This window comes from Rhinatrema bivittatum, chromosome 17, assembly GCF_901001135.1.
Source record: "Rhinatrema bivittatum chromosome 17, aRhiBiv1.1, whole genome shotgun sequence".
In the NCBI taxonomy this organism is placed as follows: Eukaryota; Metazoa; Chordata; class Amphibia; order Gymnophiona; family Rhinatrematidae; genus Rhinatrema; species Rhinatrema bivittatum.
This window is the reverse complement of record NC_042631.1, coordinates 21,393,468-21,405,967: the sequence shown is the minus strand read 5'-3', so window position 1 is coordinate 21,405,967 and position 12,500 is coordinate 21,393,468. Positions and strand designations below refer to the sequence as shown.

General features: G+C 46.7%; 1 protein-coding gene across 2 annotated transcripts in view; it reads left to right on the top strand.

The window, feature by feature from the left end:
- Positions 1-2,044: 2,044 nt before the first annotated feature.
- SWAP70 (switching B cell complex subunit SWAP70) overlaps positions 2,045-12,500 on the top strand; it is an 83,388-nt gene continuing 72,932 nt past the window's right edge. The window contains exon 1 of one of the 2 annotated variants that reach the window (XM_029582840.1): positions 2,045-2,212. In XM_029582840.1, coding sequence (XP_029438700.1) covers positions 2,117-2,212 — 96 coding nt within the window. In that variant the 5' untranslated portion in view covers positions 2,045-2,116. The remainder of the gene's footprint in view (positions 2,213-12,500) is intronic. The other variant, XM_029582839.1, reaches the window with a different exon arrangement.

Below are 12,500 nucleotides of genomic sequence, written 5' to 3'. Positions count from 1 at the left end.
CAAATGCAGTTCCTTATGTATCTTATTTTTCTAACTTCAGGGTCTGCAAGCATTAGGTATTCTGCTTGCACTTTAACAAAAGATTTACAACCAGCTGGTTAAGAGACTAGAACTTAAGTACAAGGATTGTAAAGGCATGACACTGTCTTTGTCTCCCCTTCCTTCCTGAGACTCCCTGGCACCAATGAGCTGATAATGGGTTAAGATAACCTCAAAAGACAGCTGGTGTCTCTTAACAACTGTTTTGGTAAGAAATATGGTTGAGGAAAATAGGACAGTATTTCAGTACTAGTTTCTTAACCAGCTGGTTGTAATTCTTTTGTTAAAGTGCAAATAGAATACCTAATACTTGCAGACCCTGAAGATTTCTCTCTCTATATATATATAGATATATCTTTATTGATCCACAATCATCAATCATTGGGGCCGGTTCTCATCCATAGCTCTCTTCACATCACAAAGTCTTCCTAAAATTATCTTCTTATATCTAGACATTTTATTTTTCTAATTGCCCTGGTTCTGATCTCTTTTTTTCCTCTTTCATCTTACAGGTCTTTTCTAAATTCTTTTCTAGTGTATCCTTTCTATTTTCTGTTTCTTTTCTCTGTCTTCTTCACTTCTTCCCCTACATCTCTATCATTGATCCATCTCTTTGTTTTTTCTCTCTGCCTCTCTATCCACTCAGAGCTAGATTCCATTCCCCCACATATTAAGCCCTGCTCTACCTATAGGATGTGGAAGGGTATGGGGGAGGAGGATGTGCCCTGTGCTGCCGCAAAGGCTGGCACTCCCCAAAAGATGGAAAAGGACTGGGTATTGGATTAATTATGAATCTGTATGCTTATCTATCCTTGACAGCAGATAAAAACTGAAAATGCACATCCCTATTTTATTTTTCCTGGGAATTTCAGTGTTATAACAAAAAAATAACTTTTTATAATAAAAAGGAGACAAATCAGTAGAAGTATCATTTTTACAATGATTTTTTTTTTTGTTATAGCACTGGAATTCTCTGAAAAATAAAAACTGAAAACAAAAGGTCCTTAATGGTAGAGAACCAATGAAGAAGAAAACAAAAACTGACTTGGATAAGGGAGGATATCCCACAAGCTGCGATGATTCTAGGGCCAGCTGTGGGGATACATCCTTGGCAGTGTGGACAGGATTAACTGGGCAGACTGGATGGGTCCATTGGCCTTTTCCTGCCATCATCTCCTGTGTGTTACTAAGAGACATTTATTTTTTCATTTTACAAAATTCCAGCAGCCTTAGCACTAGTTCTCTCCCAGCATCCAGCAACTGCCTATGAACTACTCCGTTTAATTTAGTAGCAGAGTAGCTATCAGGCTGTATTAATAAGAAACAACTTAGCATCATCCGCATCCCAAAGAGTGTCCGGGATGCTTATGACCGAACCTTAATTGGACGTTACACGCTTTGAGCTCTCTTGGTGGAAAAGCCTGACAGAAATAAAGGATGATGACCAGGAATCAGATTTCGTTAATAAGTAAACGGGAGAAAAGTTTGCGACTAGTTACTAATATCGCCTTCCATATTAAAGCCTTTAAGAAAAAACGAGCTGTTGGTTCTGATTGATCTAAAATCCCATGAGACCAAGAAGAAGCTACCACCTGCCCACCAACTTCCTCCACTGGAAATACAAATGGATTGAGCAACTGATCGAGGGATCTGGAAACGAGTGCTGCTGCTTTTACATCGCGCATAGAAATGTTTGTGCATGCAGGCGCAAGTTTCAACCCCTTTAACTGAACGGGGATCGGGACAGCGCGCCGTGCCCGACTGACCTTAGTGCAAGCGCGTGCAGGTGATGGCCGGCACGGGGAACCGCTTCCACCCAGCGGAGGGCTCGGCTCCAGCCTCCCCGGGAAGTGGAAAGGAGACGCGGGAGCAGCAGCAGCAGCAGCAGCCCCCAGCCGCGCAAGGCTTCGCTTCGACCCTTTCCCGCCTCTAGGCCCCGCCCCTTCCCCTGAGCTCATTGGCCGCGGGCGGAGGGGGCGAGTCACGTGACCCGTCGGGCCGGGGGTGCGCGAGCCGTGGGCGCTCAGTCGGAGCGAGGCGCCGGAGAGCTGTGGCGGGCGGAGCTGTCGAGGGGGCCATGGCCTTGAAAGAGGAGCTGCTGAAGCCCATCTGGTACGCGTTCACCGCGCTGGACGTGGACAAGAGCGGCAAAGTTTCCAAGTCCCAGCTCAAAGTAAGGCGTTATCCCCGGCCGCTGGGCGGTCGTGTCCCCGGGACCGGTGGGGGTGGGGGGGGGGGGCGCGCGTGCTGCCGCTGCACTTTGGATTCCTCCTTATCCTGAGCTCATGCACGAGATCCTTAGGCTTTCTCGGCAGTCCCGAAAGTTGCTCCTTTGTTTTAAGTTGGATCCCGAATGCCATATTTTGCAGAACATTTGTATTTAATGCCTGGGTTTGATTTACCTCCGAGACGGGAGTTGGCATTCGGCCCGGCACCGTCTGCCTGCTGTTGCTGGGGGGATGGTCGTTGCCACACTTTTTTTCTGTAACGTAAGCAATCCGTTGCGCTGGTATTTACGAGTCGTCCCTAAACTGCGCAAACTGCACATTTCGGGGAGCTGCAGCAGCTGAGCTTGGACCTCGCATGTTTATGCTGTGATAGCGATTTCAGATCTCGGAAACCTTGTCTTGAGTGGCAAAGTCTGTCTTGATCTGTGGCGCTCCTTATCTTTACAGGTCTTGGAGCACAGCCCTTGTGCTAAAAGTGCATTCGTTTGTACGGCGTGATTCGGTCTTTCACTGGAAGTACTAAAAATGTCCCTTTAAATTGTAGTTTTCACTCTAATTCCGAATGGTGAGACACCGCACTCCTTCGTTGTGCCCCGTGCTCCTTTGATGCATGAACTGCCCGGAAAGAATGCACAGTCAGATCTTGCAAAATGATTACTATTTTTACATAAATTAGTAACTTTTTATCATCAAGAGTGACCATTATTAGCTAGATTCCTCAAATACCAGTGGCTGGTATCTTGGCTCTGCTAAGATCAGTTTTATTTATTGGTTTATATTGCTTCTATTTTTATTTTTTTTTTGACCTGGCAGTTTCTTCCTCTTTCCTTGGCTTCAGGGTCAGCCTTCGTTCACAAAGTGTCGCCCGTCAGCGATGCCCACAGCTACCTCCCCCCGACTCTGGGTGGAGACTTGGGCAATAGAACCAGGGGGACCTTCTGCATGGCAGCAGGGCAGCCTGAGCCACTGGCTGGCCCTACTTATTTTGCTCTTTAATGCACCTTTTTTTCTTTTTCATTCTAGTATTTCTTAAATTGTAAACCCTTTAAAAATAATATGGTGGGCATCTCTAATTATGGTGGCCCTGTGACCTAAAGCATCTGTTTTGTTCAGGCCACTCGCCTAATACCAGGTTTGTGTTTTCCGTGGTGCTTGCGGGGTCTGCACAGCCGCTTACATGACCTTTTTGGATTTATAGGGATGTGTGTGGGCAAATGGACCTTGAGAAAACTAAACACAGATATCTCCGGAGGAAGTAAATACATTTCAGAACAAAGAGACTCTAAGATTTTTAACTCCCATTTGCCTTATCCATAATTTGTGTTGCTGATACTTTCATTTCAAAAACTTCCCTTTTTACCCCTGTGACAATGTGTGCGTTGTCTGCAGTAACTAAAGCTGGTTTGAAATCTTGCAGGAACTTCAGAAGCTTTTCGAATAGATAAATCTCCAGAAAAAGACTTAAAATTTTGATGAAGAAGGAATTTGGCGTGCAAATTATTGGGTACCGGCCACTGGAAGGCTAAGGCTTCCTTTATTGGTTTATTGACTGACTTTATTTAAGAAAACCTCCGTTTTGCTGATGGACCTGAGCAACACCTCCGAGAGGTCCTTGATCCTTTGCCCAAACTACAAAGGAGAGCACACGTCAGAGCATGGGAACAAAATGACCTTGAGGCCGGTGCAATACAGTGCGCTGAGCCGAGCGCACTCTTAACGTGCAGTTGGACGCGGGTAGAATAGGCGCCAGAGAATGTGGTTCGTGCAGTTAGTATAGCTGTGTTTAAAAAAGGATTGGATAAGTTCTTGGAGGAGAAATCCATTACCTGCTATTACGTTCACTTAGAGAATAGCCACTGCCATTAGCAATGGTTACATGGAATAGACTTAGTTTTTGGGTACTTGCCAGGTTCTTATGGCCTGGATTGGCCACTGTTGGAAACAGGATGCTGGGCTTGATGGACCCTTGGTCTGACCCAGTATGGCATTTTCTTATGTTCTTAATCAAGCCCCTAATGCAATAAGGGGATTAGCGCCTATTCAATGCGCGTCTAACGGACAGCCACGAAAACCGACGCCGATAAAACTCGGCATTTGGTTTTCAGCGAGAAACCCACTAGCCGTCAAACGTTCTCCTCTGGGACCATCGCGCAGCCGGCCCGTCCTCCGCCTCCTCCATGTGGCGCGAGACCCAGGCGACCTTCGCGGCTCGATCCGATCCCTCCCCGGCAGTGCGAGCGGCGGACGACTTCCTCCAGTCCCGATGCGCCAGGGCACTGCAGGAGGAGAGTTCAGTCCCTCCCTCCGCCTCTTCTCCCCGAGGTGGGGGGGGGGAGGTGATCAGGTGCTGCTGCCGCTCCCCTTCTTCACAGCGAGTGAGCGCACACCCCCACCCGTCCGGCCGTCTGTGCGGGACACTTGCAAGGGTTTATCGGCGTCAGGTTTTCGAGACCGGCATATGGCAGTCACGAAAACCTTCTGGGTTCGCGTTAGCAAGGATGCGCAAGCCACCCCCCCTAATTTAAATATTGCATGGCGTGCATTAAGAGAGCGGGCACTGACTGTTCGGCGCCCGCTTTCTACGCAGCTTTATTGCATCAGCCCCGTTGGCAGCTTTCTAGTAACTTTTCAGCAAACTCTGTTTTTTGGAAGTGCAGATTAGGAGTAAATAATCATTTTGGCCTGGCAGTTAGCTCCTGCTCCTTTAGATCTCCAGTTGGACCTGGCCTCTGCTGAGCTCCAGCCCACCAGCCCTCATTCATAGTTATCTGCTGTAGCCCCTGGCGATGGGCTGCTTTAGTACATTTTGGTGAACCCTGTGCAGAGTGCGGCTAATGAGCTGGAGATTAGGGGGTAGACTGCGGCTTTGAAGTGGGTCGGAGAGCTGGGGGGGGGGGGGGGGCGCAAATGTGAACAACCCTGTTGGACCCTCTATGGAGCAGGATGCTTCAGTGTGTGAATGACCTGGGGTCCCTACCATTGATGCAAAGGGGTGGGATTCGTGTTGCAAGCTCCATGGGAGAAAGTTAGATGGTGGCAGAGAAGTCTTTTATCTGTATATTTACAAACCGGTCAAGTAGGACATTAACACTCGCTGTTCCCTATGGGACTGAAAGTTAGGAGAAAAGGCGTCATGAGAAATAGACCCATTTATCCGCTTCCCCCTTCCCCTATTTTTATAGCCCATCACTTACTCAGCCATTGTAGCAACAGTCCTTGGCCAGGGGCCACAGATGACACCAGCTCTGGCCACTAGGTGTCGCCGTTGAGTGATGGCTTCCTCTTCCCCACCCCCCTTCCCGGGGCGACTGCCCCGGCCTGACCCAGGAGTCAAACTCGGGGTCCCTGCATGGTAGTGCGTAACGCTGCCGTTGGGCATTTGGGCCAGCCTCCCGGTTTTATTGTTTCGAGCACCAGCTGTAGTTGCATCCTTTTTATTTTCGCATTTCCAGAACTCCTGGCTGTTCTCTTCTAGTGCATTTTAATCTTTTGTGACATAAAACTGCATGCACCTTTATATGATGGTCATGACCCTTCCACGTAAACACTTCTTTCTCTGGGTTTGCTCTTTTCCTGGCTGTGCTATTATTCATGCCGTATATGTCTGTGTCTCTCTTCTATTTATTATGTATTTTAAATAAATAAATAAACAAACGGGGGTATGCATTTTTATAGTGCTGCTGGATGTATGCAGCAGCAGAATAAGTTCCCTTACCAGAAGCGTGGGAGTACCTGAGGCAGTGGGAGACAAAATGGTTTGCCCACGGTCCCTAGGAGGAAGGGAAGTGGGATTAAAGCTCTGGTTCCTAGGAGCTGGATGAAACTGCAGGGTGACAGGGGTGTGCAGAAGACTTCCCTTCCTAAGGGTGCAGTAGGTAAATACTGATGGTCTAGAACGGGTAGATGTGAATCGGTTATTTACTCTTTCGGATAGTAGAAGGACTAGGGGACACTCCATGAAGTTAGCATGGGGCACATTTAAAACTAATCGGAGAAAGTTCTTTTTTACTCAACGCACAATTAAACTCTGGAATTTGTTGCCAGAGAATGTGGTTCGTGCAGTTAGTATAGCTGTGTTTAAAAAAGGATTGGATAAGTTATTGGAGGAGAAGTCCATTACCTGCTATTAAGTTCACTTAGAGAATAGCCACTGCCATTAGCAATGGTTACATGGAATAGACTTAGTTTTTGGGTACTTGCCAGGTTCTTATGGCCTGGATTGGCCACTGTTGGAAACAGGATGCTGGGCTTGATGGACCCTTGGTCTGACCCAGTATGGCATTTTCTTATGTTCTTAATGTGAAATGCCTCTTGAGTAAATAGTTCATAAACCAGTCAGATTTCTTGGTTAGCTTTAAAATCCCAAAACGTCACCCATCAGGAAGCAAATGGGTGGCCTATTATTCTTAGCAACATAGTTATGCAGTCTAGCAGGTTTTGGATGAGTGTATTGGTTTTGGATCTTGTGCACACTTCATAACTTCTGAGTTGGTGCCATCTGCAGAAGTGACTTTTTGGAAAACTTTGCAGCATGCAAGTGTATTGTGGCACTTCAGTTGGGCAACACTTAAAAATCAATTGGAAAAAAACCCACAAGTTTTTACAATGCTGGCACATGATAGCTAAATGCACCACAGTCCTTGGCTGGCTTCTGGTCATAACTCACATCCATGCTCAGGGTTCCAACTCCTGGTTTCCTTCTTTGCTTGATAGGGGACACGAGGAGGATGTGCAATGCAGTACAGGAGGACTCGTGCAGCTTCTGTTCACAGCAATACTAACTTATAGTAATGATGGCAGAAAAAGACCAGTCTGCCTTGCAAGTTTACTATGATAGTAACTGCCGCTCCATGCAGCTTACCCCCGTGCCTTCTGTTAAGGGTAGCGACTGCCGCTCCTTGCAGGTTACCCACCCCCCGTGCCTTCTGTTAAGGGTAGCGACTGCCGCTCCATGCATGATACCCCCCCGTGCCTTCTGTTAAGGGTAGCGACTGCCGCTCCATGCATGATACCCCCCCGTGCCTTCTGTTAAGGGTAGCAACTGCTGCTCCATGCAGGTTACCCACTCACCGTGCCTTCTGTTAAGGGTAGCGGCTGCCGCTCCTTGCAGGTTACCCACGTGCCTTATGTTAACAGTAGTAATATTTAATTCACAGAATTATTCACATTAGCCTTGTTCTGGTCCTGTTTCTCTTCAGTGAGGTGCACAGCCCGAGTCTTTTGATATCTAGTTCTTGTACAATAAAAAGCAATTCTACAAACGTAAAAGCTGAAAACCGTGAAGAACACGATAAAAACAGTGACACAACTTCCTGATTCACCCCCTCATTTGCGGAATAGGATCCACTGGAGATGCCTGCTGAGAGTTACTTGCTGCCAGTATGGCTTCCAGCTGCAGCTCCCCTCAGTAAAATGGTTCCGCTATGTAAAATTTCAAAGTCTGTCTTTTTCTATGTCTGTCCCTAAATTATGGAAGTTAGAGAAGAAATGGATCGGATGACATTTTGGCATAAAGTAAAAACTTGGGAGCTTTTGAATTAATTCTTGGGAAAACCATCTAGGCATAAGGGGTTGGTGATGGCGTAGAATTCCAATTTAGATGGATATATGGGGCACAAACTTAAATATAGACTTACTGTAATGGGGCAGAGTGGGTAACTTTTTAGGGCTGCTAGTCTGGTTGGCTATTAATGTTTTATTATTTGTTTTAAAACTTTGGTTTATTTTATGTTTTTTGTATGATTTTGCTGCTCTATGTGTCCATCACTTTGGAAATGTTGTTGAAAAATTGGAAAGCAATGTGACTTTCACCGAAGGACATGAGCAGCCGGTCCATCCAGCTTTGTGCTGTCACATCATGATAGATGTCCTGATCAGAGAACAAATGTCCAAGAGCCTTAGGCTTCTCTCTCCCCCCCCATCCCCCACCTCAAGCCAGGTGCTTGCATGTTCTTCCAGCCCTGTGGAACCTGTCTTAACACCTGCAAAGCACAGCTGGGCAAGCTCTTGGTGTGGCCATGCTGGCTTCTGTCTAACAGCAGTCCGTGCAAGGGGGGGGACTCTGGGGTCTCCGTTGCCCTTGTACGGCTGCCCCTTTGCCCATTTCTCCAGTGGATGGATGCAGTGAGCAGTCTCCGTGGTCCCACGTTGGCGTGGCCAGTCATTGGCCACTTATCTTCCGGATGTGGTCGGTGCGTGTGTGGCCGCTGACCGGAGCGGTAGGAGAAGAGTGATAAGGTCCAAACTCCAGCATTAAAAACAAAACAACACCCCCCCCCCTTATCTCCCCCCAAAAAAGCTGCTTTTCTAACTTAGTGGATTTATTCAAGGAGGTCACTTAGCTTAAGCAGGCCACGTCTGATGAAAGTTCCCAGAGTTCTTTTTGTTTGAAAATTAGCTACAAGGTCTTCATGTATTCAAGAGTCTACGTACCTTGCCACAACACGACCTACTTAATATGGTCCCCTAAACTTCTCAGGGGGTTTTTTTTTGTTTTTTTTTTTATATATTCTGTTAATCTGAAGTAACCAAACCCTTTAGTAAGATCTCTTCTGGGAACTAGTCCAAAACTTTAATGCTGGTATGATTTTAAATGTTTTCCCCAATCTTACTTCCTTGTTCATTGTTCCATTGTTAAAGGGTAGGCATTTGCCAGTAAATGATGTTTACCGCGATAGGGCTCTTTAGTTTTATGCTATAATTTGCCTGGTCCTTGTATGCAAACCAAAATCTAGGCCTAATGCATTATTTAGGGTTCAGTGAAGTTAAAGCTCTAAAGGACCGCCTATCAGTTTTTACATTTTTATATCTTTTTTATATTCCTGCTTCTTTAATTTGCTTTAAATTTTATGTCTCGTGTCCTCTTTCATTTATTCAACACCTTGAGCATCTATCGGAAATGCAGTCTAAAAATAAATCTGGATACATTCTTGGACAATGGATAGTTCCATCCGTAAGTCTGCTTTCCTTTTCCTCCTGCTAGACCAGTCCTTGGAATTTTACTGATCCTGCTAGGTGGGACCTCTGGCTTTAAGAAGCAGAAGTTCCCAGAAGGATCTGGTGCTCTGAAAATGAGAGGGTGGGATTTTGAGGTTCTCTCTCCCCCCACCCCTTCCCGTTTTTCTCCCGGGTGTCATACAAGTGGAGAAGGACCTGAGGCGGGCAACAAGACCTTGACTGTTGCATTCAATTCCCCTGAGAAGTGGTGCAGACGGCATTCATTCGTTCTCAGGGGAATTGGGCAGGGAAAGAGGATGCTACTCTCAGCATGTCACACAGTAAGTGCACAGGCCTGCTCATGCTCAAAAGCGGAAAAAATGCTCTGCAGGTGCTAAGACAATCCCCAGAGGTGTTGCTGGGTCCTGACCAGCATGCGATGGGGATGCTGACTCTGCGTCCCTGCACAGGCCTAATGAGGAGCCTTCTTGAGTGGGGGGAGGACCATGGGAAGGGATGGGCCTTGAAGCTGATCTGGTTCTCTAACTGCCTTGGAGGAGGAGAGTCTGGTGCCTTCAGGCCAGCCAGGCTTGGTAGCCCCCCCAGGTGGAGGGGACCCTGGGGAAGGCATAGGGGTCGAATTAAGGTTCCTAGGTTGTGGCTTTGGGCGATACAGAGACCTTGCTCCACTTCTGGACCAGGGGTGGTTAGGCAGAAAACCTGTGTCCCTTAAACCCTTGGTGGATTCTATGGCAGCAAAGAAACTGCCAGCGCTTTCAGCCACCCTGGACTCAAGGGAGGAGGTCTGGTCCAGATCCGTCAGAGCCTAGTGGTGCCCCAGGAAGAAGGGCACCATGACTCAAAAAGAGGAGCTTTCAGCCCTCCTTTCTAATGTTCAGGTGGCTCTGGAGATACAAGGAACCAAAACAGGAGACCGAATCCTGCAGAAGAAGCTTTTCCTTGACACGAAGCTCTGAAACGAATGGTACTGATAGAATGGGTGAGGGTGAATTGTATCATCTCCTTGCAGAGAAGGATAGCCTATTATGAATACCAAGGGTGGATGCGCTGGTGGGGGTGGTAACCTGTACAATCCCTTTTTCCTCCGTAGGCTGTTCACATACTGTGCGGGTATCAGTCTGAGGCCTGCATGAGGTTCTTCTAAGGATTGACTCAGCAGCCCCTAATAGTGGGTGCAGCTAAGTAGATGTGCCAGCAACTTCAAATGTTACTGTTTCCATAGGAATGAAATAAAAATCAGAAAAGGCAAGCTGGATGTTAATGATGGTTGAATTCCCACACAAGTCCATTCTGGATCCATGTTTTTAGCCTCAAGCAAAACCAATTTTAACACTGCAGCATGGAGAGCTGAATGGAGGTTACTGGAGTTTATTTAGAAACATCTTGGGGAAACCTGATGGAAGGTCCCTGGTTTTGATCTTGCTTGTCGGCTATGGATATCTCTAAATTTGTATCCTGTGCAGGCCATGGCAGATGAGGATGGAATCCATTACCAGAGTGATTGTAGCTATCTGGAACAGAGAATGAAATATTTAATAAACCCGAAGGAGGCGGAGATGTATCCAGCTAACCCCTGTGGCAGTCGGCGGCTTCAACATCTCGACGAAACAGCTGCTGCTCTGCTGAGATATCGGCCACATGGAAGAAAAGCGTTCATGTAATTCAAGTCGAAGTATTGCCCACCCCCCCTAGTGGTGCTGCTCTCCATTGCCTCGTCTGAATTGTCTGCGCTGAAGTGCTGCTCTGCGGGTGTGCAGAGAGTGTATTCCGTCTGCATAAGCTGTTTCACAAATGGTTTTATTTGTAATACACCCTTCGGGGAGGTGGAATGTAAATAATTTTGCTGAACGAATATTTTTAGAAGCAAAAAGTCTTAAAAAATCATTTAGATGTTCGGGAGCATCTCTTCCTGGTGGTCATTTTTTTAAATTTTCTTCTTTTGAGAGATTTAATATGCATGTACAATAAGCAATAACTAACTTGAAAACAAGTAGGGAAAGCATGACTTCAAGAATGCTTTCCGATTATAGATTTGTGGAATGTGGGTGTGCGGAGTTTGTCATGGAGCCATATTTTGGGGGAATGGGGTATGGACATTTGGGAGGTGTAGATAGGAGTTTGTAGTTGCATTGGGAGTATAGAAGTGTGGTTGTGGTCGCTGGGTGAGGTGGATGAAAGGCATGTGTGGGTGTGTAGGGGGAGGCAGGTGAGTAGAGTCTGTGTGGGATTCGTTGTGATGTGGTTATGTGACTGTATACTGGGTGGAGGGTTATAGGGTCTATGTGAGGTGTTTGGGAGGAGCAGTGTGCGTGCCACTCTGGAAGTGTCGGGGGAGGTGGCTTTTGAAGGCGCTGGCTCGGTTACAGTTCCCAGTGTTGTCTGCCCGCGTTGCTGTAAGGAAGGCGATGGCTTTTGGAACGTAATGGTGGTCCAAGTTCTCTATCTCTAACAGTTTCCTATAGAAAGTGATTTTTTTTTTTCTCCCCTCTCCGGAGACTGAATTCTCAGAAAATACTGAGCTGATTGTTTCTGGTTTTCACACTCCTGAGATATTCACATTTTCTTCCTGCCTTCCAAATCTTGGTTAATGACTGTCCATTTTTTTTTTTTTTTGGAGAGTTATTGTGCTTATGTGCAAATGGACAGATATTGATCTCATTAATATAATTCTTGCCAACATTCCATAGTTGGAAAGCATAAAAAGAATACACAAATATCAAAATCTACAGTTCCAGAAAAAAATCCCCTCAAATACTCAGTTTAGGACCTATTAAAAAAAAAAAAATCACCATATCAAAATAAAAACCAGAAAGCAGGCTGCTAGTCTTAGCTGTCTCATACTGACCCACCAGGAGAGAAAATCACAACCAAATCTCCAAAGATTTGCGGTGACCCCCTGGGATCCCCACTAGATGGCTCCAGTTCCCAGACTCGACTGTGGGCTGGGAGTTAGGGTTTAGGCAGAGGAGGGAGGGGTGTACCAGTTTTGTAAGAGCAGCGAGGGTGTTGGCGTGGTCAGGCCCCCCCCCCCAGCCTGTATAAAAGCAGGCTGAGTCAGAGATCTGGGTGGCAGGTCAGAGTTTGTTTGGAGTTGTGTGGGAGTAGCAGCTTTTTATAGTTTGTGGTTTTTGCTTACTTCAGGGACCAGGTCCCATGGTCTGTCATCCAGGATGGATGGGTGACTTAACCCCTACCTTTCTGGTTGGGTTGTGCTCCCAGGATTTTGATGATGTGGGAGTTTCTTGCGAGGCCCAGAAAGGGATTTACAGGTAAGGC